We start from the raw sequence: 21,787 nt of genomic DNA, 5'->3' as shown, positions 1-21,787 counted from the left end.
AAGGAAAATATATTTTATATTTGAGATTCTTCAAATAGCCAAACAGCTTTGCACACCAAAGCCATTCTACTGTGAGATGTCTGTCTGCTGTCTGTCTGCTGGTAACACACTGCAGTCTCTGACTCTGTTAGTTGATTATTTGAATCATATGCTGTGGCTGCCTTTTAGGTCACACGTCAGTCATTCCGTTGTACTGAGGCTGAAAAACAGAACAGTGCCACCCTCTGGCGGGGGGATAGAACTGCAGGGGTTCTCACCTTTGAAAGATGATGACATTCACTTCACCCAGCTGTTGAAAGTTTGCCTTTGCCTCTCCAAATCCCCATTGTTTGTAATAGTCTCCAAGTGAATATAATCCACATGAATTAATAACCATCTAGTACCTCAACTTATTGTCTTAGTCTGCACTTGACAGCTGTGTATTTATTATGAAAACTGGGGGTCAACCGAGCCACTAGGTGCGCTACAACACTCAATAATTAATTCAAATCAATTAACAGATATTGTCCCTTCAAATGAATTTTAATAATAGAAGCGTCTCATTAGGAGCCAATCAAACATGAGGACTTGGTGGAATGGGGAGTCTGGTGCCGACCGGGAGGTCCATGCATTATTGAACTGGCCTGATCTTATAAGAGCTAGATGGGGAGGGAGACCTTATTCACCAGCCAACTGACTGAGTTGGGTGGGTTCGTGGATTGGGTTTGGCCCCTACTGTTGCACTCGTACTATACATACACGGGGATTGCAAGTACATATACACACACAGGCACTGGCAGATGAACAGATGCACACTAAAGTCGCACGGAAGCTCGCACGCTTCCGTCCGTAAGAAAGAAGGAAACGCCCTCTAACCCTGTTCCCTGAGGGGTTACCAGTGCGCTCACACTGTTTGGAGGTCTATCTGTGTGTTCTGTCTAGGACAACTAAAACAGATGAACACTTTCAATCATGCACAGACACAGCAAGGCGAACACACACTTTTTAAATGAGGCATTATGAATGTTTGGACATCCGTCTGTGTATTTGGTAGATTGTAACACATACACATTCACACACACATGTGTACACACACTTTGTAAATTAATGATTTTGAGTGTCTGGCTGTTACGTTGCAGTATCAGTACATACAAACTTGTATAGACACACACACACACACACACACTGTGCTACACACACCAACACACACACTGCTTGTAAATGAGGGATTAGGAATGTTTTACCTGCACACTTCTGGTCCCTGTGTATTATGAAACACATACACACACACACACACACACACACACACACTCTGGCCTTCAGAGACGTGGAGTGTGTTAGAGAAGGCAGTGCACGTCCTCCCTTTCCCCCCTAGATCCGGGCACGGACGGAATACATCACAGGATCAAACCATTTCTAATCAAACCCAGGAAAGTGTGGCTAATGCAATTTCACTAAGTCACTGACTGGCTTGATTGCGTGTGTGCTGCGGAGTGTGTGGAGGGCGCCGTGGGAGGGGGATGGAGGCTGTCGAGGCGGTGTATGTCTGGAGGTGTGTGTCTGTGGAGGTGTGTATGTTAGAAGCAAGTGCACCATGGCCTCGACATGATGTTGAGGTGTGTGTGTGTGTGTGTTTTCTCTCCAGGTGTCTGTCTGGAGGTGTTGGGTGGGCAGGACTGTAGATGTGGGAGGGGTACTGGAGGGACTGGCCTGTATAATGTGGTGATAGTGTTATAGTGGTGGGAGGGGTACTGGAGTGACTGGCCTGTATAATGTGGTGATAGTGTTATAGTGGTGGGAGGGGTACTGGAGGGACTGGCCTGTATAATGTGGTGATAGTGGTATAGTGGTGGGAGGGGTACTGGAGGGACTGGCCTGTATAATGTGGTGATAGTGGTATAGTGGTGGGAGGGGTACTGGAGGGACTGGCCTGTATAATGTGGTGATAGTGTTATAGTGGTGGGAGGGGTACTGGAGGGACTGGCCTGTATAATGTGGTGATAGTGGTATAGTGGTGGGAGGGGTACTGGAGGGACTGGCCTGTATAATGTGGTGATAGTGTTATAGTGGTGGGAGGGGTACTGGAGGGACTGGCCTGTATAATGTGGTGATAGTGGTATAGTGGTGGGAGGGGTACTGGAGGGACTGGCCTGTATAATGTGGTGATAGTGTTATAGTGGTGGGAGGGGTACTGGAGGGACTGGCCTGTATAATGTGGTGATAGTGGTATAGTGGTGGGAGGGGTACTGGAGGGACTGGCCTGTATAATGTGGTGATAGTGGTACCTCATTACCTCCCTCATCTGCTCTCCCACGGGGTATGGACACGCCCTTCTGGCTAATCCTGGATCAGCCTCTACCACTGGGGATAGACACTGTGTCACACACACACACTCTGACACACACACTGACACACAGACACACACACTCAGCCTGGATGTTCTCTTTTGTTTATGAGTTGCCAGGAGCCTGACCTCTGACCTGCTATCAGAGCCATACTATTCTGTCCAGATGATTCTGAAAAGAAACATCATGAATATTAACACTCCCAATAAAATATTCATGTTGTCCATGCCCATTTGGCAGCGACACCTGGGACTTTAAGGATCATTGGGGTCACTCCATGCCTCTTTTGTCTGACACTGATGCAGATGTTAAGAGCAGGAAATTACATTTGCCACCATAATCGGAAAGTACACACGTTGTTGCAGATTTAGCCGGGCATTCTGATAGAAACCATACTTGGGGTGAATTCAGTGTTGGCCAACAATACTAGGTCCTCTATGACTGTGATACTCGGAGGAGTTATCATGTGTGCGTTACGCGTCTGTTTGTTAGAAAGTTCATGATTACGGATTACTTTCTCTCCCTCTCTTGTGCTGTGCCTGGTGTGAGTGTGCGGCAGCAGCTTTGTCTTGGGGGCGTATTTGAGTCTTAATTGAATCAGCAGAAAAGTATGGATGGAGAGAGGGAGGGAGAGAGAGAATTAGAACCTGGGCACTCTTTCCACTTAGCAACAAGAAGCCGTTCCCACACAAATGAATTTTCATGGAAACAGCAGAGAAAATGAAGTCTAAAAGCTTTTGAATGGAATGAAAGCATCTCTTCTTTGTAATGAGAATAGGGGATGGATGGATGGGGAACGAGAGAGGAGTTGTCTCCATGCGTTACAATGGAGCGGGTTTCATTACAACTATCAGAGAGTATCAGGAGGCTGAGGGAACATTGTTATGATGTACATTTGAATGCAGGGTTATACAGGTAAAGATGACTGGAGACTGGCTTCAACATCAATGCAGGTAAAGCTGACTGGAGACTGGCTTCAACACCATTAATGCAGGGTTATACAGGTAAAGCTGACTGGAGACTGGCTTTCACACCATCAATGCAGGATAAAGCTGACTGGAGACTGGCTTCAACACCATCAATGCAGGATAAAGCTGACTGGAGACTGGCTTCAACACCATAAATGCAGGATAAAGCTGACTGGAGACTGGCTTCAACACCATAAATGCAGGTAAAGCTGACTGGAGACTGGCTTCAACACCATCAATGCAGGTAAAGATGACTGGAGACTGGCTTTCACACCATTAATGCAGGGTTATACAGGTAAAGCTGACTGGAGACTGGCTTTCACACCATCAATGCAGGATAAAGCTGACTGGAGACTGGCTTCAACACCATAAATGCAGGTAAAGCTGACTGGAGACTGGCTTCAACACCATCAATGCAGGTAAAGATGACTGGAGACTGGCTTTCACACCATTAATGCAGGGTTATGCAGGTAAAGCTGACTGGAGACTGGCTTTCACACCATCAATGCAGGATAAAGCTGTCTGGAGACTGGCTTTCACACCGTCAATGCAGGATAAAGCTGACTGGAGACTGGCTTCAACACCATCAGTAGGTGTTGTCTGTCTGTTGTAATATAGACTTAGAGGTCTAGTTTAGATTGAAATACCAATGAAACTGATATCACCCTCCTCTGTAAGACACACACAGACACGCCAACAAACTCCCAGACCCCATATCCGTGATTATATCAGCCCAATGTATCTCTGGAATGTGCAGCACCACACCAAGTACAGTGTCATGACTGTCCTGATCAGGTCAGGGTACAGGAGACCACCACCCTACAGATTATCTCCCAAACCCCCAACAGAGGAGGAGAGATCTAGGGGTCTGAAGATGTGGGGGTTTTATGACACCTCATGCCCAGAATAAACTTAGGCCACAGAGAAATTCCTTTGTCCTAACAATGGAGAACTGGCCTCAGAACATTAAACATGCAATAAAGGGACTTTGGAACAATGGTTTCCGTCAGCCACAATGGTGGTTATGACGAAAAGTGGAATATTAAAATGTATGTAACTTTTGTATTTGTTTTTAAAGGTTAAGAGATGACGTTATTATGAAAACATTGTACCCTTAAGAGTTTTCCCAGTATATGCCTGATGTTTATACATTGTACGCTGTTTGGAAAATATCCAAATCAAACAGAATGTTTTGATAAAGATGAAATGTGAAGTTAGTGTCTAAAATCGGATTTTTAGCCAAATCTAAGCCTTGCCCCCTTTACTTGGTCCGCCCAGAGAATTGCCCTAAAGGCTGTTACACCCACTTCTGACCCGAGGGTATAAGACAGGAGAGTGAAGAATTAACATAGGAGACTATTGACCCCAAGCTGCAGCTAAGGTCTAACAAAGTCGACGAACCCCAAAACGAAACACAAGGTTGAAGACAAAGAAATATTTTTCTACACGAGCTACGGACGAGTAGCTGTGTCTAAGCGGGTGAATTCAAGCCGAACCACCCAGCCTCCACTCTCCATTGAATCGTGGTATCGACACCATTCGAGCCGAAGCTGTGAGCTCTGAGCTACAGAGCTGTCTGTCCTCAGAAGACCCCTTTCCGATCAAGGGTGAGGATCAGACCACTTAGCCAAGAAGGACACTGACATCGTGAGGACAACCAGAGAGTTGCGCCGGAGAACTGCGTCATTTAGAAGCCTAAACGACCCACGCGGAGCTTCCCACCTGAGAACTCCAACACGTAATTACATCATTATATTCTGACCCATAAGAGCGGCAGTTCGGGGCAAGGCTAGTTAAATAAGCATGGCTGACAAATGAACCCAAATGTATATTTCTCTCGTGTACTTCCTTTCTTTCTCTCTCTTTAAAATCCCCATTTTGGGTAACAAGCGCCATAGTGTGTTGGCCCGTTATACTAAGTCCTAATCAATAGCTAGACTGTGTTTTGTGTATGTGCATTTTTATCATCATTTTAGCTTGCTAGTAAATAAATAATCAACTAAGATTGGTGTGGTAAATTCAGTGGTAAAGCCCGGGTCCGTGCAGATTCCCGGATTATACGACTTTCAGATTATGAGACTGTAGAGGAAATTGATTAATTTAGCGACTGTTGTAATCGATATTCTGATATCCTTTGAGTTAATTTGGGAAATAGAAACTCAATCAAAACAATGTTCCCATGGTGCCCCAGGTTAATGAGTTAATAATTGCTTGATTCATTGCTTAATTCATTTAATCACGTAATTATAAACCGTTAATCATTCGATGAGCAACAGTCGTCACATTAACTAATACAACGTCACGACATATGGCGCCCCGTGTGAGGCATCTAAGATAGGACTAGGCCGCACTGTTGTGTTATTCCATATCAATTGTGTAGCAATATATATACATTCCATTAATAGCTATAGGCAGGACTAGTGCGGGAGAGAAGTGTGTGTGTGTTGTTCCATTTGACCCAGATACTGGTCGGGAGAGAACGACCCCTGTTGTATATCTGACCAAAGCCAGTGTGAAGGGGGTCTACTGAATGCTACGAGCTAGGGCATATGTACCAGCCGATGCAGGCATTCTGAGAAATAATACTAGTTGGGCCTAACGTAGTGTTATTTCTGTCGATCGCTTTCAGGAGTGATCTGACTCGGTCATAAGTAATTCCTAGAGCAGAGGACATATGAGCCAGCCATTACGGAAATTAGAGTAGATATATTCGTTTGACCGAAGCGAAGTTATTATCTCTCTACCTCTCGCGTTGGGTAACGGGGAGAGGTTAAGGGTTGAACGTGAGACGTCACCAAGTAAACCCGTTCCCTTGTTGGAGGGAACATCCCTTGTGCGGCGAGGGGGAAACCCCGCGCAAGGAAAGCTAAGCATTGCGCCAGATGCTAAGCTAACAAAGGGGAGCCGCCATTTTTGTTTTCCTCTTTGTTCATAGTGAATTCCCGCGTTAGACGGGAATCCTGTGTGATCTCAGCTTGGGCTATCCGTAACCTCTGGCGAAGAAACGCCAGTCATTTTTCGTGAAATAAGTCAGGTTACGCTGTACGATATCTAACCAGTCTCAACTGATTGGATATCACTGTCTCGTTCAATTTAATATACATTAAATTGCTACACTACCTGTGCAGGTTGGTTAGGGGAATAATACACACACGAATGTGCCATAACCAATGAGACATTGTTAAACTGTTCCACGTTAACTTAGATATAGCAACTATTTCAGGTTAATTTAAGCTAATTCCTTTAGCCTATACAGGGTTGACTAATCATTCAAATTGATTAATAGATTAAAGCTGTTTTACCAGCTTAATGGTGTTTAGGTAGACTTTTTAACAGTTTTGTAAAATTATATTTTCACTGGTACCCTGTCGATTTTAGCTTGAGTTAACAGTGACCTCCGGTGGTGAAGAATCACCAGTAATTATTTTTAAATAATTCAGGTTATGCTGTACGATATCTAACCAGTCTCAACTGATTGGATATCATTGTTTCGTTCAATTTAATATACATTAAATTGCTACACTACCGTTCAGGTTGGTTATTGGAATAATACGCAAACTAATGTGTTCTAACCAATGAGACATAGTTAAACTTTTCAATGTTAACTTAGATATAGCAATTACTTCAGGTTAATTACAGCTAATTCCTTTAGCCTATACGGGGTTGACTAATCATTCAAATTGATTAATAGATTAAAGCTGTTTTACCAGCTTAATGGTGTTTAGGTAGACTTTTTAACAGTATTGTAAAATTCTATTTTCACTGGTACCCTGTCGATTTTAGCTTGTGTTAACAGTGACCTCCGGTGGTGAAGAATCACCAGTAATTTTTTTTTTTAATAATTCAGGTTATGCTGTACGATATCTAACCAGTCGCAACTGATTGGATATCATTGTCTCGTTCAATTTAATATACATTAAATTGCTACACTACCGCCCAGGTTGGTTATTGGAATAATACGCAAACTAATGTGTACTAACCAATGAGACATAGTTAAACTTTTCAACGTTAACTTAGAGATAGCAACTCTTTCAGGTGAATTAAAATTAAAATTCCCAAATAGCCGATACAGGTTAGATTTATCATTAAAATCGATTTAATCAATTAAACCTGTTTTGGCAAGTTCAGTAATAACCAACTCACATTACTGACCCAGTCTTGATGATTTACTGACGTTTACAAACTGAGTTAAATCGTGTTTGCAGCCTCCAACTAAAAACCCCAAACATTACGTAAATTGAAATAACTGACAATCATAATAATGAGCAATCCATCAGATGGGTTTCCACCCATTTCCCCTCTAATCAGTGGACCTTCACCCACGGAAAGATTGATCGCGGACCTCAGCAACGATGCAAATCCTAACTATGCCGAGGGGCTGAAAATGTTAGATTTCAATGCCATAAGCGAGAAAAATGCAGACATTGCGACAGACGCTCTTCAAAATAGACCATCAGGCGGAGGCCTTGTGAAGGTTCTCTCCAGTTTAGCCCTCAACTATGCCCACCAGCAGAGATGGACAGTGCACCAGTACCTCAGTGCCCAGCAGAGGCACGAGCAGGAAGCTGGGGAGTTCAAGGTACAGGTGGAGAGAACCAGGGAGCTGGCATCGAAAGCCGAAAAAGATAAGCTACTGCTAGCTGAGGAACTGTGTGTGAGAACAGATAAATTGGAAGATCTGTCTAACACTTATAACAAAGAACGCGAACAAACTCTTGACCAAGTCCGTATTCTAAAATAACAACTCGGTTTAGCCAAAACTAAATACGATGAAGTCCACGCGAAACTAGATGAATCGGAAGAGCTAGTTAGAAAACGGGGCGAGCAAATTGATGCCCTACAAACGGTTGTGAATGAAACCACTCAAAGCAATAATGCTCTATTCCAAAAGCTGCAGACCAAAGACGATCAGTTAATGAACACAATGACCAAGTTGGAGGACAAAACAGCAGAACTCATTGAAGTCGCTGATTTAATGAAGGATGAGAAAGACCAGGTGAGAAAGTTGGAAAATGTGACCTCTAAACAAAAGGAGGACATCGCATCACTGGATCTCTCACTCCACACTCGCGACCTCTCCCTGCAAACCATGACAGATAAGTATGAGGCCGAGCGAAAAAAGGGCGACACCTACGTGTCGAAAATAAACACCCTCAACTCCCAGGTGGACTCTGCGATGCAGCATAACACCACCCTTAGGTATCATCTGGAGGAACTCCAGAACAGTCACGCGCTATCGCGGGACAACCAAACCAAGCAACCTAGCTCACATCCGGAGCTAAGAGAACGAGGGAATGTAGATGACAGGAGATTTCAGCCTCTTTCTCTTGGCCATTCGGCCCACAGTGAATTGGGGCCTCCTCGCCAACACAACCACAGCTTGACTTTTCCTCTTGGCCTCTCGGCCGACAATTCTCCACGGGAGAGTGCAGATGCTCCCCGCGCACTTGGCGGGGATCGCCTTGACAAAATCGTCAAAAACTTCCGCCTCTTCGACCCCGTTCCGGGAAAGCCAAACGACACTGAGACATTCTTAGCCGACATAGAGGACGCCTTGGATGGCTACCCAAACGCTACGAATGCAGACAGGCTCTATCTTTTGAAGCGAACGTCCAACAGACACGTGACAAGGTTCATCCGTCTACAAGAGCAACACGTGCAAAACGACTATGCTAAACTTGCCACGGTTTTGAAAATAGAATTCAGTGGTTCTGCGACTCGCAAACACGATAGTTCGTTGGCTAACAATATCAGACAAGCTCGAAATGAACACCCACAAGCCTACTATCACCGGCTTCGTTCAGCTTACTTTGGCATGCTCACTGAAACAGGAATGGAAGACCTATTACCGTTCAAACAACTTTTTCTGTCAAACATGTCTCCCAACTTCATTAACTACTTGGGCCCTACTGCCCACGTCGGGTTGCCAATCTCGACGCTCCGAGAGCTGGCAAGCACCGCTTTTGAAGCATCAAAAGCAAGCCGGGCTAAGAGCCCGGACACCTCGACTTTCGAGCTTAGGCGGGAACCATCACTCGAATTAGAAGGGGCTGCATCAGGGACATATGCTGTAAAAGAGGACGATCAAAGGGGGTGGCTACCAAGTAACCACCACCCCGACAACCACCGCCGTAACAATAGCTACGATGAACGTCCCCAATCTAACAGGTCCCGTAGAGATCAACCTAGCCGACATGCCCCTCCGCCTAACTCTCACAAAGGGTCAGGACACAAGGGTAACAAGCGTAACAAGGGCAACAAAGTGTTCAACAATGATTTAAACGCTAACCGAAATGATATAGAAGCTCTGATAAAAGATGTACTGCATCGTAAGAAATTTGAGAAAGAGGACAAGGATAAATCCTCATGACTAGGCGTAAAATCGTTGGAAACCGAGTCCGCCGAAATTCATGCAATTCAAGAGGACGCAAACATTTCCATTACCCCCGCCCCCACTCGAATCCCTGTCCAGGTACCGCCCGTTCTAGACACAAGCCCGCAGGTTTTGTCTACAGACTTGGACACGGAGGTGGAGATGCACGAGATAAGCAGCTTTGTAACAGATGATTCCTCTACCATTCCGATAGAGGACCCACTGGGTCACGTAGGTAACTTATCTGTCTTGGAAATCGACGCAGATTACAAACCGCTCCGTTCTCCCAACCCACTCCATTTTGTTGGGGATATGATGAGAAAAACCAACTCGAACAGGCCATACCTTAGAACAGTCCTGGAGGACTGTGTGACCTGTCACGCTCTGATAGATTCGGGTTCAACAATTTCCCTCATATCCGAAACCTTGCTGGATGAACTAAAAAGGGCAGTGGACCCAACAAAACGTTGGTTGAAAACGGAACATTGCGATACGAATCTTCGAGGTTTCACTCAAGCTACCTCGCCCCTAACCAAACGTCTCCTACTTAAACTCAACTTCGAAAGCGTGTCACTGATACACCCCGTGTATGTGACTAGCATCGAAATCGAACGAATGCTGATTGGGAGTGATTTAATTGACCGTTTGGTACCACTAATGGATTGGAAAACCAATCAAATCTGGTCACAGATACCTATGCCAACTCCGTTGACTTCGCCGCATTCTTCCAAGGCTACCTGCCATACATTGTGCAACGACGTGGGTCCGACGTCAGCATCTGACGCAAACCCTGTGAACTTGGCCATGAGCCCGCCATTTGTGGCAAAGGACAATGTGAGTTCGACTCGGAACTTAACCGAACATGTGGTTTTCTTGTGCGGCTTGGGTGATTCACCAGCCGACACTTACCGCCCTCCTCTGATAGGGGGCGTGTGCCTAAACGGCACTATGGCTGAGGATACCAGGCTGGCCACCTGGTCAGAAAAATCCGCAATCAGTTTGGAAATGTTCAACGAAATTTCGAAAACGGCTAACTGCCATCCCCTTGTGCCGAAAACGTTTAGATTTCCACTGGGAACGACTCCCCAGACAACACTCACCGCAATAGGGGTGTGTGCGCTATCGATCCGCATTGGAACCAAGGAATTATCCCACTACCTACTGGTTGTCGCGGACCTCCCACATACAGTCTATGTGGGAGCGGACATTTTGGTAAGATTGGGTGTTAAACTTGATACCATACACCAAGTTCTTTGGTCTTTGGCGCAGCCAAACCAACATGCCTTGTCTTTCGACCCGGTGCGAATGGCTTCCGGGCAGACTATTCCTGAAGCTTGCAAGACGATAACTGAGTCCGCCATGTTGATACCGGCAAGAACCACAGAGGTTTCTGTAAGACTGAACCTGGCGCCCGGATACCGGATGGAAGGCACCACTGCGTTCTTCCAACCCTCTCCAAAACTATTCGGCTTGGGGCTAACTATCAATGGCAACCCACTGTTGGAACTAACCGCTAGATCCACTTACCTCCTGGTACAAAATCTGACTCAAGCGGATATTTCCATTCCTCGGCACACTCAGCTAGGAACATTGATCGATTACGCCTTCCATGATTTTGAACTAGTTGTTCTTGTGATTGGGCCTCTTCCGTCCTCCCTAGACCTAGATGGCGAGGGAGGTACGCTGTTTACTTGTCAGTCAAAAGCAATAGCACTAACTCCCGTATTGCCACTGGACGACACATCGGCATTCCGGCTGGATGTCGATCCTGACAGCAACCTGTTAATATACTCCATCGTCACGGAGGATGATATTGCGTCTCCTCCTGCATGCGAAGTACACTCTTGTGAGGTAACAACCGATGACTCTTCCAAAAGTGACATGCCGTCACCACCCGATGAAGACCTGTACAATGTCGCCGAACCATATCCTGGTTTCCATGCACAGGTAATACAACTACTATCGGAGGCTGATGCTCTTGTCAATGACACTGAACGCCATCAGTTGAGAGAATTGTTTAACAAACACAGTGAGATCTGGTCGACAGACTCGCTGGATTGCGGGGTTACGAGTATCCATGTGGTGCGTATTCCTACGCCACCCGGAGCAACTCCTACGTTCGTTAGACAATACAAAATCCCGCTCGCAGCATACGCAGCAGTACAAGAGATTATCGATTCCTTATTAGCTAAACGGATAATCAGGGAATGTAACAGTACGTACAGCGCTCCCGTGTGGCCCGTTCTGAAACCAACGGGTAAATGGCGTCTTACCATTGACTATAGACAACTCAACAAACTGGTTCCGTTGTCTCGTTGGCCAATGACACAGCTCGACCAAGAGTTGCCAAAGGTGGCAAACGCCAAGTACTTCTCCACCGTCGACGTGGCAAATGGTTTCTGGACCATGACAGTCGACCCGCGTGACCAACACAAGTTGGCTTTCTCTTTCTCGAACAAGCTCTTCACGTTCAATCGTTGCCCATTCGGGTATGCGAACTCCCCCTCAGAGTTCAACATCTTCCTGCACAAGGCGATGCCAGACGCAGCCTCTAGGGGGACGATAATTTACGTGGACGACGTTCTCATGAGAAGTGAGACTTGGTCACATCACCTCAATGAAATGGACCACGTTCTCACCCAACTCGGGACTGCAGGGGCTAAGTTGGCCATCATGAAAGGACAATGGTGCAGGACCAAGGTAAACTACGTTGGGCTTCTGGTGGGTGCCGAGGGCATCCTGCCACAGTCTAACCGAATCCAAGCAGTCCGCAACATCAAAACACCTACAAACCTTCACGAGGTGCGCAGCTTCTTGGGAGTATGTAATTACTCCCGTCAATTCATCGAAAACTACGCCGACTTGTCAAAACCGTTGACTCACCTTCTTCAGAAAGACACCCCATTCGTTTGGGATGCCACTCACAACGAAGCGGTGGCTTCCTTGAAAAACCTGCTTTGCGAGGCACCCTGCCTGGTATACCCCAACAAAGACAAGACATTCTTTTTGGAAGTCGGTTTCTCAGAGCACTGCCTTAGCGCTGGGTTGTACCAAAAATACGACCAAGACAAACGTGTGTTTGCTTACGCGAGCAAAACACTCAACCCCACCGAACACAAATACTCAGACTGCGAAAAAGCGCTGCTGTCGACAGTCTGGGCGATCAAACACTTCACCAGTTATGTCGGCGGACAAAAGGTGATCATAGAAACATGTCACCAGCCTGTGACTTTTCTGAAAAGCCAACGAATCCGTGAGGGTGCTGTACACAACAGCAGGATAGCGGCTTGGCTCATGACGCTGCAGAGCCATGATGTAGTAATCAACTACGCAAAAGCAAAGAACCTGCCTTTGGGCAGTGCTTTGGCGGTGTGTCAACACTGTGGTGACGATGAAACCGACTCCGGACCACCCCCGCGTGACATCGCTCCGCCATTGCCTTCGAACCATCACTATTTCGAAGAGAACGTGTGTCTCGACATGCCGATGGCATTTGTAGATGGCTGTTCTTACCGCCATCTAGACCACTTGCAAGCTGGGGTGGGATTGGTATGGCACAACGACATTCCGTGCAAACCACTTCAATTTCAGCTTGGCAACAAGACCAGCCAGTTTGCAGAAGTGGCTGGCGTGCTGATCACCCTGCAAACAGCGGTGAAACACGAATTGGCAGAACTGGCGATCTGCACCGACTCTAACTACGCGAGACTCACCTTCTTATGCCACTTGCCGTTTTGGAAACAAAAGCACATGACTACTTCAAGTGGTAAAGAGGTGAAAAACAAAGAGCTCATTCTAGCTTGTGATGATCTCATCACCAAACACGACATACAGGTGTATTGGAAGAAAGTCAAGGGACACTCCAAATCACCTGGTCGTAACAAACTTGGCAACGACCATGCTGACAGCATGGCGAAATCTGGTGCAATTCACGGCACCCCTTGGGTGTTTGCTGCTCGAGACGAAAAACCCACTGAGGAAGCTATGGTGTCTGCGGTAACGCGTAGCCATGTAGCACCACGGAAAACGTCGTCGCACAAACATAATGTGTTGCTAACGCATTCATTCATGAATGGCGACCTGGTAGCAATGCAACACCAAGATGAGTCCCTCGCCACTTTGATGGCATTCCTGTCGGATCCTGTCAACCACCCAGTGTCCGAACTGGCTTTGGCAGGTTCACACGACTTGCGTTCGCTGTACGCAACTAAACAGCACCTCACACTTGTAGATGACCTATTGGTGTATGTTTCAGAAACCGACACCGCTCGAAGGTGGGTGGTTCCTAAAACACAGAGGGGGATAATGATAGCTCATGCCCACGACGAGCCATGTGGAGGCCATAGGGGGGTCAAGGCTACATGTGAAACATTGCGACAGGTGGCCCACTGGCCTCACATGGAACAAGACGTGGCACGATACGTGAGGGGGTGTCTAGTTTGCTGCCAGTTTCAACCCACCAAGCCACTTCACAGAGCACCCCTGCAACGCAAGGGTGTGTCTTACCCCTGGAGCTCGATCCAGATCGACTGGGTCGGCCCAGTTGCCAGGTCTGCCAGAGGCAACAAGTACCTCCTCACAGTGACTTGCGCATTCACAAAGTGGGTGGAGTGCCTGCCGGCGACCAATGACACAGCGGAAACCACTGCCGTTCTTTTGCTAAACCACGTTTTCAGTCGTTTCGGCCTGCCAGGAGAAACCGTGGACAGCGACAGAGGAACCCACTTTTCGGCAGCTGTAATGACCGAACTGTGGAAGCTCCTGGGAGTCAAAGCTAAACTCCACATCGCGTACCACCCTAGGAGCTCGGGGGGGGTAGAAAGGAGCAAACAATCAATTGTCAGAATCTTGAGGAAATATGTGGCAGCCAACCACAAAGATTGGGACCTCAAACTCCCATTGGTACTGATGGCAATCAGAGCCACACGCAACAAGTCTACGGGAATGACACCCTTTGAGATGATGACGGGCCGGCAAATTACCCTTCCTCTGCATCTCCTGTACCAACCGGGAGATGTCGCCGCAGCCACCGCCTACACGGCTCATCAATACGTGACCGACTTGCGGAACCATCTCCAGACTACCTTTGCGTACGCTCAAGGACAATTGGAAAGAAGTGCAGAAGGTGACAAGACCTATTACGACAAAAAAGCCTCACACCAGGTGTTCGAGGTCGGAGATAAGGTGTGGTACTACATATACACCAAACCCGCGGGCGTTGCAACAAAGTTCCTGCCCCACTGGACGGGGCCACACGAGATTGTGGTGAAGCTATCACCTGTAGCTTACCAGATCAAAATCAGCAAAGGTCAACAAAACGCCACATTAAAGTGGGTCCACCGGAACCAAATCAAGTTGTACACTCCCCCCATGGGAATAGAAGGGGTGCTAGCCAGCACCGAATAGATAAAAACCCTAGGAAAAAACCAGAGGTACTAAGAAAATTCTTAAGTACCCTCAGCTGATCCCTTCCAGGAGACCAGTACGTTGCACCTAATATATTTTATTCTCTTCCCAGCTACCAGATATACATCTGTTGTCACTAGTGATATCGTCCTGCGCTGTACTGATTAAAAATAAGAAAAATAGAAAAATAGTTGTCAAAAATATTTTTGTTTACAAATACAAATAACTGAAATAATCCAACAATCTCTGATTATGCGTTTCTGTAGGATGGAGTTCCTTTGGATGATCCTGACACTCTGCGCCCTGGTCAAAACCAACCCAGCAGACGTAATCACGAACGAACCCCCTACGGGAATCGTTCTCCGCGACGATCCAGGACTCCTCATAACTAACTGCAGAGTACACACGCAGAGGGTATATGTCCGCCTAGATGCAGAGAATGTGTACCGCCAACACATTCCACCTGCGGCGCATTTGAGTTGGGCCGGGGCTGACTGGACCAGCCAGGCAATTAAGCACGCCCAGCTAGACACTGCCCATATGTTGGCCCAACTCCAAAAGTTCACAGTAACCCAGTCAGAACTAGCTGAGCCCAGGCGAGAAAAACGATTCGTCGGGGCGCTACTATCGATAGGGGCAGCCGTAGGGTCACTATTTGCCCTAGGTACCACTGCCGTCAACGCAGTCAGTCTAGCCACAGTCAAGAGGAATGTTAGGGAGATTACTGAAGAGATGCCACTTATCCAGCAGCAGATGAAGGCACAGGCCCTTAGGTTGCAACATGTGGGAAAGTCTCTCCAGGACACTATTCTGGTGGTCAACACACACGCTACTCTCCTGAACAAAACTATCCTGTCTGTAGGAAAGCTAGCAGAGGTCATGAACCATGACTATGCCCATGTCCAATTGGTTCGATTGTTACTGGAGGATTTTCTCCGTGAAGTTAGCTCTTCTATGGACCACTTGGCCATGAATAGAATCCCCTCATATCTAGTGCCCCTCTCAATGGTGCACGACATATTGACCTCAGCTACTTCAACCACACTAAGGCCGTTACAATCACATTTGGCCTATAGTCTGGGGTCGGCCATCCCAATACACGTTGATGTTGATCGTAATGAAGTGGGTTTTCTACTGACGCTGCCGGTTGTTGAACTGGAGAATATCTATAGATTGAAAACGGTTCTCAATGTAGGATTTTGGCGCGACAGTACCCACGTAAAGATTGCCACGCCCCCAGTTGTAGCTTACCAGGAAAACAACCCAGATTTCTATCTCACCCCTAACCTGCTAATGTGTACTCTAACCAAAGATGTCCACTACCTTTGTCCTAGCAAACCATTTGTCAGGGATAACACTGAGTGTCTTTGTGGTATTAAAGCTATCACCAGCGAAGAACGCTGTAGAGCCAAACTAACAGCCAGGGATGGGGCCACCACCACACAAGTGGAGGTGGTAGGGAACCGATGGTTGGTCAACACACCGTTCGCGTCCGCCACTATGACTTACGAACGCCATGACTCCATCACCCAATTGAACCTCCCCAACCAGACTGTTTTTGTTACGGTACCAGAGGGGGCGATTATTCACGTAGACGACCTCGCTCTATACCACCTTCCCGACGACCGGATAGACACAGAGATTGAAATGCCGGACGCTTTTGCTAAACGTTCCCTTGAGTTACCACAAGCCATTCAATACCAAATCCAGTACGAGGGACCCATGACTGTCGATCTTAGCGTACTGGATGAGGCACTGTTAGTCGACCCGACTGACTACAGACCAAAAGATTGGTCTGTCGCCCGCTCTTGGACGGTGCCGGACAGTATCCTGACTGTTACCATGATCCTTGGTCTCATTTCCCTTGGCGTGTGCACCTACTACGTACACAGGCGCACACGTGCAATGGAAGACCTAATGAGGTCTTATACTAGGATCACCCGTGGGACGGAAGCGATCCCGATTTTTGGAAAGGTGGCAATGGATCCGGAAACCCTCTTACAGGGCCCAGTCCCAGCCTCCTCTCCCGAACTCGCTAGGTCAGCCCAGTAATGTCCCTAATGTAAGCTTTGACCTTCAGGGGCCAAGTTTTTCCAAGTGCCTTAACTACCTACCTGCAAGTAGGATCAACCTAGACATGACATTAGAGACAATGCCATGATAGAGCTATTTAGCCAAGGCCTTGGACATATATAGAACATAGTCCATATTAGATGATTAAGGTGTGGTAGACATATTTTGTATACTTTTATGTTTTTATTCCAATTTTTCGTTTCATTACCTTTGACACTTAGGAAGCCTTAGAGCCAAGACACCGCTCGTTTGGGGAGGAAATGTAATGATGTATTGCCTGAGTGTTGTGCGTTATTAACGTCTGCCAAGTTACTGCCTAGGTCCACTAACCGGGATGACCGGACGACGGGCCGGAACACAGAGCCACTGCCAGACCTCCTTGATCCATTCTGGTGGTGATCCACAGCTTGCGGAAAGCCTACCAGGGGGAACCACTAAAGGGGGGGGGGGCTGCTCTGATGATCCACAGACCAGGACATCCGATGGTCATTCTTATGGTGGGTTGCAACATGCAGAATCATTCCAAGTTGAACCTACCAGAGGGGGACTGTCATGACTGTCCTGATCAGGTCAGGGTACAGGAGACCACCACCCTACAGATTATCTCCCAAACCCCCAACAGAGGAGGAGAGATCTAGGGGTCTGAAGATGTGGGGGTTTTATGACACCTCATGCCCAGAATAAACTTAGGCCACAGAGAAATTCCTTTGTCCTAACAATGGAGAACTGGCCTCAGAACATTAAACATGCAATAAAGGGACTTTGGAACAATGGTTTCCGTCAGCCACAATGGTGGTTATGACGAAAAGTGGAATATTAAAATGTATGTAACTTTTGTATTTGTTTTTAAAGGTTAAGAGATGACGTTATTATGAAAACATTGTACCCTTAAGAGTTTTCCCAGTATATGCCTGATGTTTATACATTGTACGCTGTTTGGAAAATATCCAAATCAAACAGAATGTTTTGATAAAGATGAAATGTGAAGTTAGTGTCTAAAATCGGATTTTTAGCCAAATCTAAGCCTTGCCCCCTTTACTTGGTCCGCCCAGAGAATTGCCCTAAAGGCTGTTACACCCACTTCTGACCCGAGGGTATAAGACAGGAGAGTGAAGAATTAACATAGGAGACTATTGACCCCAAGCTGCAGCTAAGGTCTAACAAAGTCGACGAACCCCAAAACGAAACACAAGGTTGAAGACAAAGAAATATTTTTCTACACGAGCTACGGACGAGTAGCTGTGTCTAAGCGGGTGAATTCAAGCCGAACCACCCAGCCTCCACTCTCCATTGAATCGTGGTATCGACACCATTCGAGCCGAAGCTGTGAGCTCTGAGCTACAGAGCTGTCTGTCCTCAGAAGACCCCTTTCCGATCAAGGGTGAGGATCAGACCACTTAGCCAAGAAGGACACTGACATCGTGAGGACAACCAGAGAGTTGCGCCGGAGAACTGCGTCATTTAGAAGCCTAAACGACCCACGCGGAGCTTCCCACCTGAGAACTCCAACACGTAATTACATCATTATATTCTGACCCATAAGAGCGGCAGTTCAGGGCAAGGCTAGTTAAATAAGCATGGCTGACAAATGAACCCAAATGTATATTTCTCTCGTGTACTTCCTTTCTTTCTCTCTCTTTAAAATCCCCATTTTGGGTAACAAGCGCCATAGTGTGTTGGCCCGTTATACTAAGTCCTAATCAATAGCTAGACTGTGTTTTGTGTATGTGCATTTTTATCATCATTTTAGCTTGCTAGTAAATAAATAATCAACTAAGATTGGTGTGGTAAATTCAGTGGTAAAGCCCGGGTCCGTGCAGATTCCCGGATTATACGACTTTCAGATTATGAGACTGTAGAGGAAATTGATTAATTTAGCGACTGTTGTAATCGATATTCTGATATCCTTTGAGTTAATTTGGGAAATAGAAACTCAATCAAAACAATGTTCCCATGGTGCCCCAGGTTAATGAGTTAATAATTGCTTGATTCATTGCTTAATTCATTTAATCACGTAATTTTAAACCGTTAATCATTCGATGAGCAACAGTCGTCACATTAACTAATACAACGTCACGACAACAGTGTTTATGCTAAAGCACATCCCAGTTAGAAGCAATGGGAGAAACTGTTCAGAATGCTAGCCACTAGAATCCACTATTAGCCAGTGTCCTCTAGACTCCAAGCCACTGCTCTGCGAGGGATAGATAAAATACTATCAAGCCAAAGCCGAAAGACAACTGACAACCCTCTCCAGTGGTTAAAAAGCCATGTGTGAAACTTTAATGAATAACAGTGTCTCTGTGCACTGTGGGGGAGGGGAGAGCAACGCCACTGTCGATTGTCACCTCTCCGTTATTTAAATTCATCGATCCACCGGGGCCTGCATGGGACACCGTTCGCCGGCTTCGCTTTTTTATCGACAACAGTCCGCAATTCCTTCTATGTCAATTATATTGATTACTTCAGGTTGACTGGACGTAATGAGGAACTGTGGTGCACTTGATGTTGATCAGCCCCCTTTCACCCCCCACCGCCTACCCTCTCTCGCCTACCCTCTCTAGCCCACCCTCTCTCGCCACCCCCAGGTCTGAGTGAGTTACACACCAATGATTTTCTGATTAACCCTGTTAGCCGAGGGGTTCACCCACGCACTAGCGCAGGGGCATGGATGTGGGAGTCGGTGGAAGGGTCCAGTGAGTGTCTGAGTCCAGCTGTGCTGACTGCTGATAGGATGATGTCTTAACAATGGAAGATGATGGCTTTATTCTTTGCCTGATTACCCCAAACGGGACCTGTAGAAACATTGTATTTTAGCAACATGTGGCGGCCATTTTGAATAGATTTTAGCTGGGTCTAATATACTCTCAATTGGGATGCTTTGGGTGAATCTGACGATTGATCGCGTCTGTGTTGACCTTGATGGAGGACTCTGTTTAGTCACCACATTAAAGGACTGTGTTACTCCTTCTGTCTGTCTCTTTGTCTCAGTCTCTCTCTTTTTCCCTCCTCTCATTCCAGGTGGTGCAGATGATAACCTGATCGAAGGAGGAGAGATGAAGTTTGTGTGTAAACCTGGAGCCAGGAACATCACAGTGATCTTCCAGCCTCTCCTCAGGTAGGACTTACTAACCACACACACACACACACACACACACACACACACACACACAAACACACACACTGATTTAATAATATGTGGCCATGGTCAATATGCACTGAAGTGCACTAGAGGGGAGACAATGGCCTTCCATCATACCAGTCACAGAGAACAAGACACATCTTCCCTCAGACAGCAACTACTTCACTACGATGTTCATTCATTTTGACGTAATTGTCCCTAAAAGCCTTTAGTTTAGTCCAATTCACATTACATTTTCCCTTTCAATGTCTTATGAGATCATTGGTCTGGTCCACTATGTATAGTCAATGTGAGGGGACATCCATGATCCAAACCATGGGCAGCACTCAGACTGGAGCATGACTCTAAACCAGGAAAATGTCTACAATTAGATTATATCCATTACATCCTTTTAGTAATCCTCCCATTGATTATACTCTACCGTTTTCATAGATGGATAGTCCATCCTCCCCCAAACCCCCACAATAAGGCAGATGATAGCCTACATTTTCAGTGTGCTTCCTGTCTGATATTTACTGTGTTTAAAATGGTCATAACCCAAATGATAGGCCTACATTTTCAGTGTGCTTCCTGTCTGATATTTACTGTGTTTAAAATGGTCATAACCCAAATGATAGGCCTACATTTTCGCTGTGCTTCTTTTCTGATATGTGTGGTTTTTAATATGGTCCGATTTATGCTTAGCAATATTCCAGAATGTAATGTAATCCACCGCAGTGATTAGGATTGCCTACAGTGACAGGGTTCTGTACTGTATATAACACAGTGTCCCCAAAGACTGGTGGAAATCCAATTTTCAAGCAGCCTAATTAGATTGACCTTCCTTGCAGTGATGAATCACCAGGGCTTCCATTAAACTGTAATATTTCCCCTTACTTAGACTTGGAGCCAGTTGGTGCTGTACTGTAGGGCTACTGTGTGTGTGTGTGCCCCATTGTTGAACGCAAATGTCCTGTCCTCGTACAGAAATGAACTACACCCTATCTCATTGAGACAGACGGCCCGGGTAGGGGCTGTGGAAGGGCTGGGTAGGGTCTGTGGAAGGTCTGTGGTAGGATCTGTGGAAGGGCTGGGTAGGGTCTGTGGAAGGGCTGGGTAGGGGCTGTGGAAGGTCTGTGGAAGGGCTGGGTAGGGGCTGTGGAAGGTCTGTGGAAGGGCTGGGTAGGGGCTGTGGAAGGGCTGGGTAGGGGCTGTGGAAGGTCTGTGGAAGGGCTGGGTAGGGGCTGGGTAGGGGCTGTGGAAGGTCTGTGGAAGGGCTGGGTAGGGGCTGTGGAAGATCTGTGGAAGGGCTGGGGGGAAAAAAATACTTAACAGTGAGTGGCTGCTGCCGTTCCCTTGTCAGTAATGGTTCAAATCAATCCCACTAAATCATCTCCCTCCCTCTCCCTCTCTCTCCCTCTCTCCCTCTCTCTCCCTCACTCCCTCTCTCCCTCTCTCCCTCTCTCCCCCTCTCTCCCCCTCTCTCCCCCTCTCTATCTCTCTCTCTCCCTCTCTTCCCTCT

The 21,787-nt window shown here is 46.7% G+C and overlaps 1 protein-coding gene across 1 annotated transcript in view; it reads left to right on the top strand.

Moving 5' to 3' along the window:
* LOC115197987 (exocyst complex component 4-like) overlaps positions 1-21,787 on the top strand; it is a 244,656-nt gene that overhangs the window by 79,138 nt on the left and 143,731 nt on the right. Inside the window, exon 10 of the mRNA XM_029759645.1 lies at positions 20,166-20,262. Within this exon, the coding sequence (XP_029615505.1) occupies positions 20,166-20,262 (97 nt within the window). The remainder of the gene's footprint in view (positions 1-20,165; positions 20,263-21,787) is intronic.

The sequence above is a fragment of the Salmo trutta genome, chromosome 8, assembly GCF_901001165.1.
Source record: "Salmo trutta chromosome 8, fSalTru1.1, whole genome shotgun sequence".
In the NCBI taxonomy this organism is placed as follows: domain Eukaryota; kingdom Metazoa; phylum Chordata; class Actinopteri; order Salmoniformes; family Salmonidae; genus Salmo; species Salmo trutta.
The sequence above is the reverse complement of the archived record's forward strand: the minus strand, read 5'-3'. Positions and strand labels throughout refer to the sequence as shown.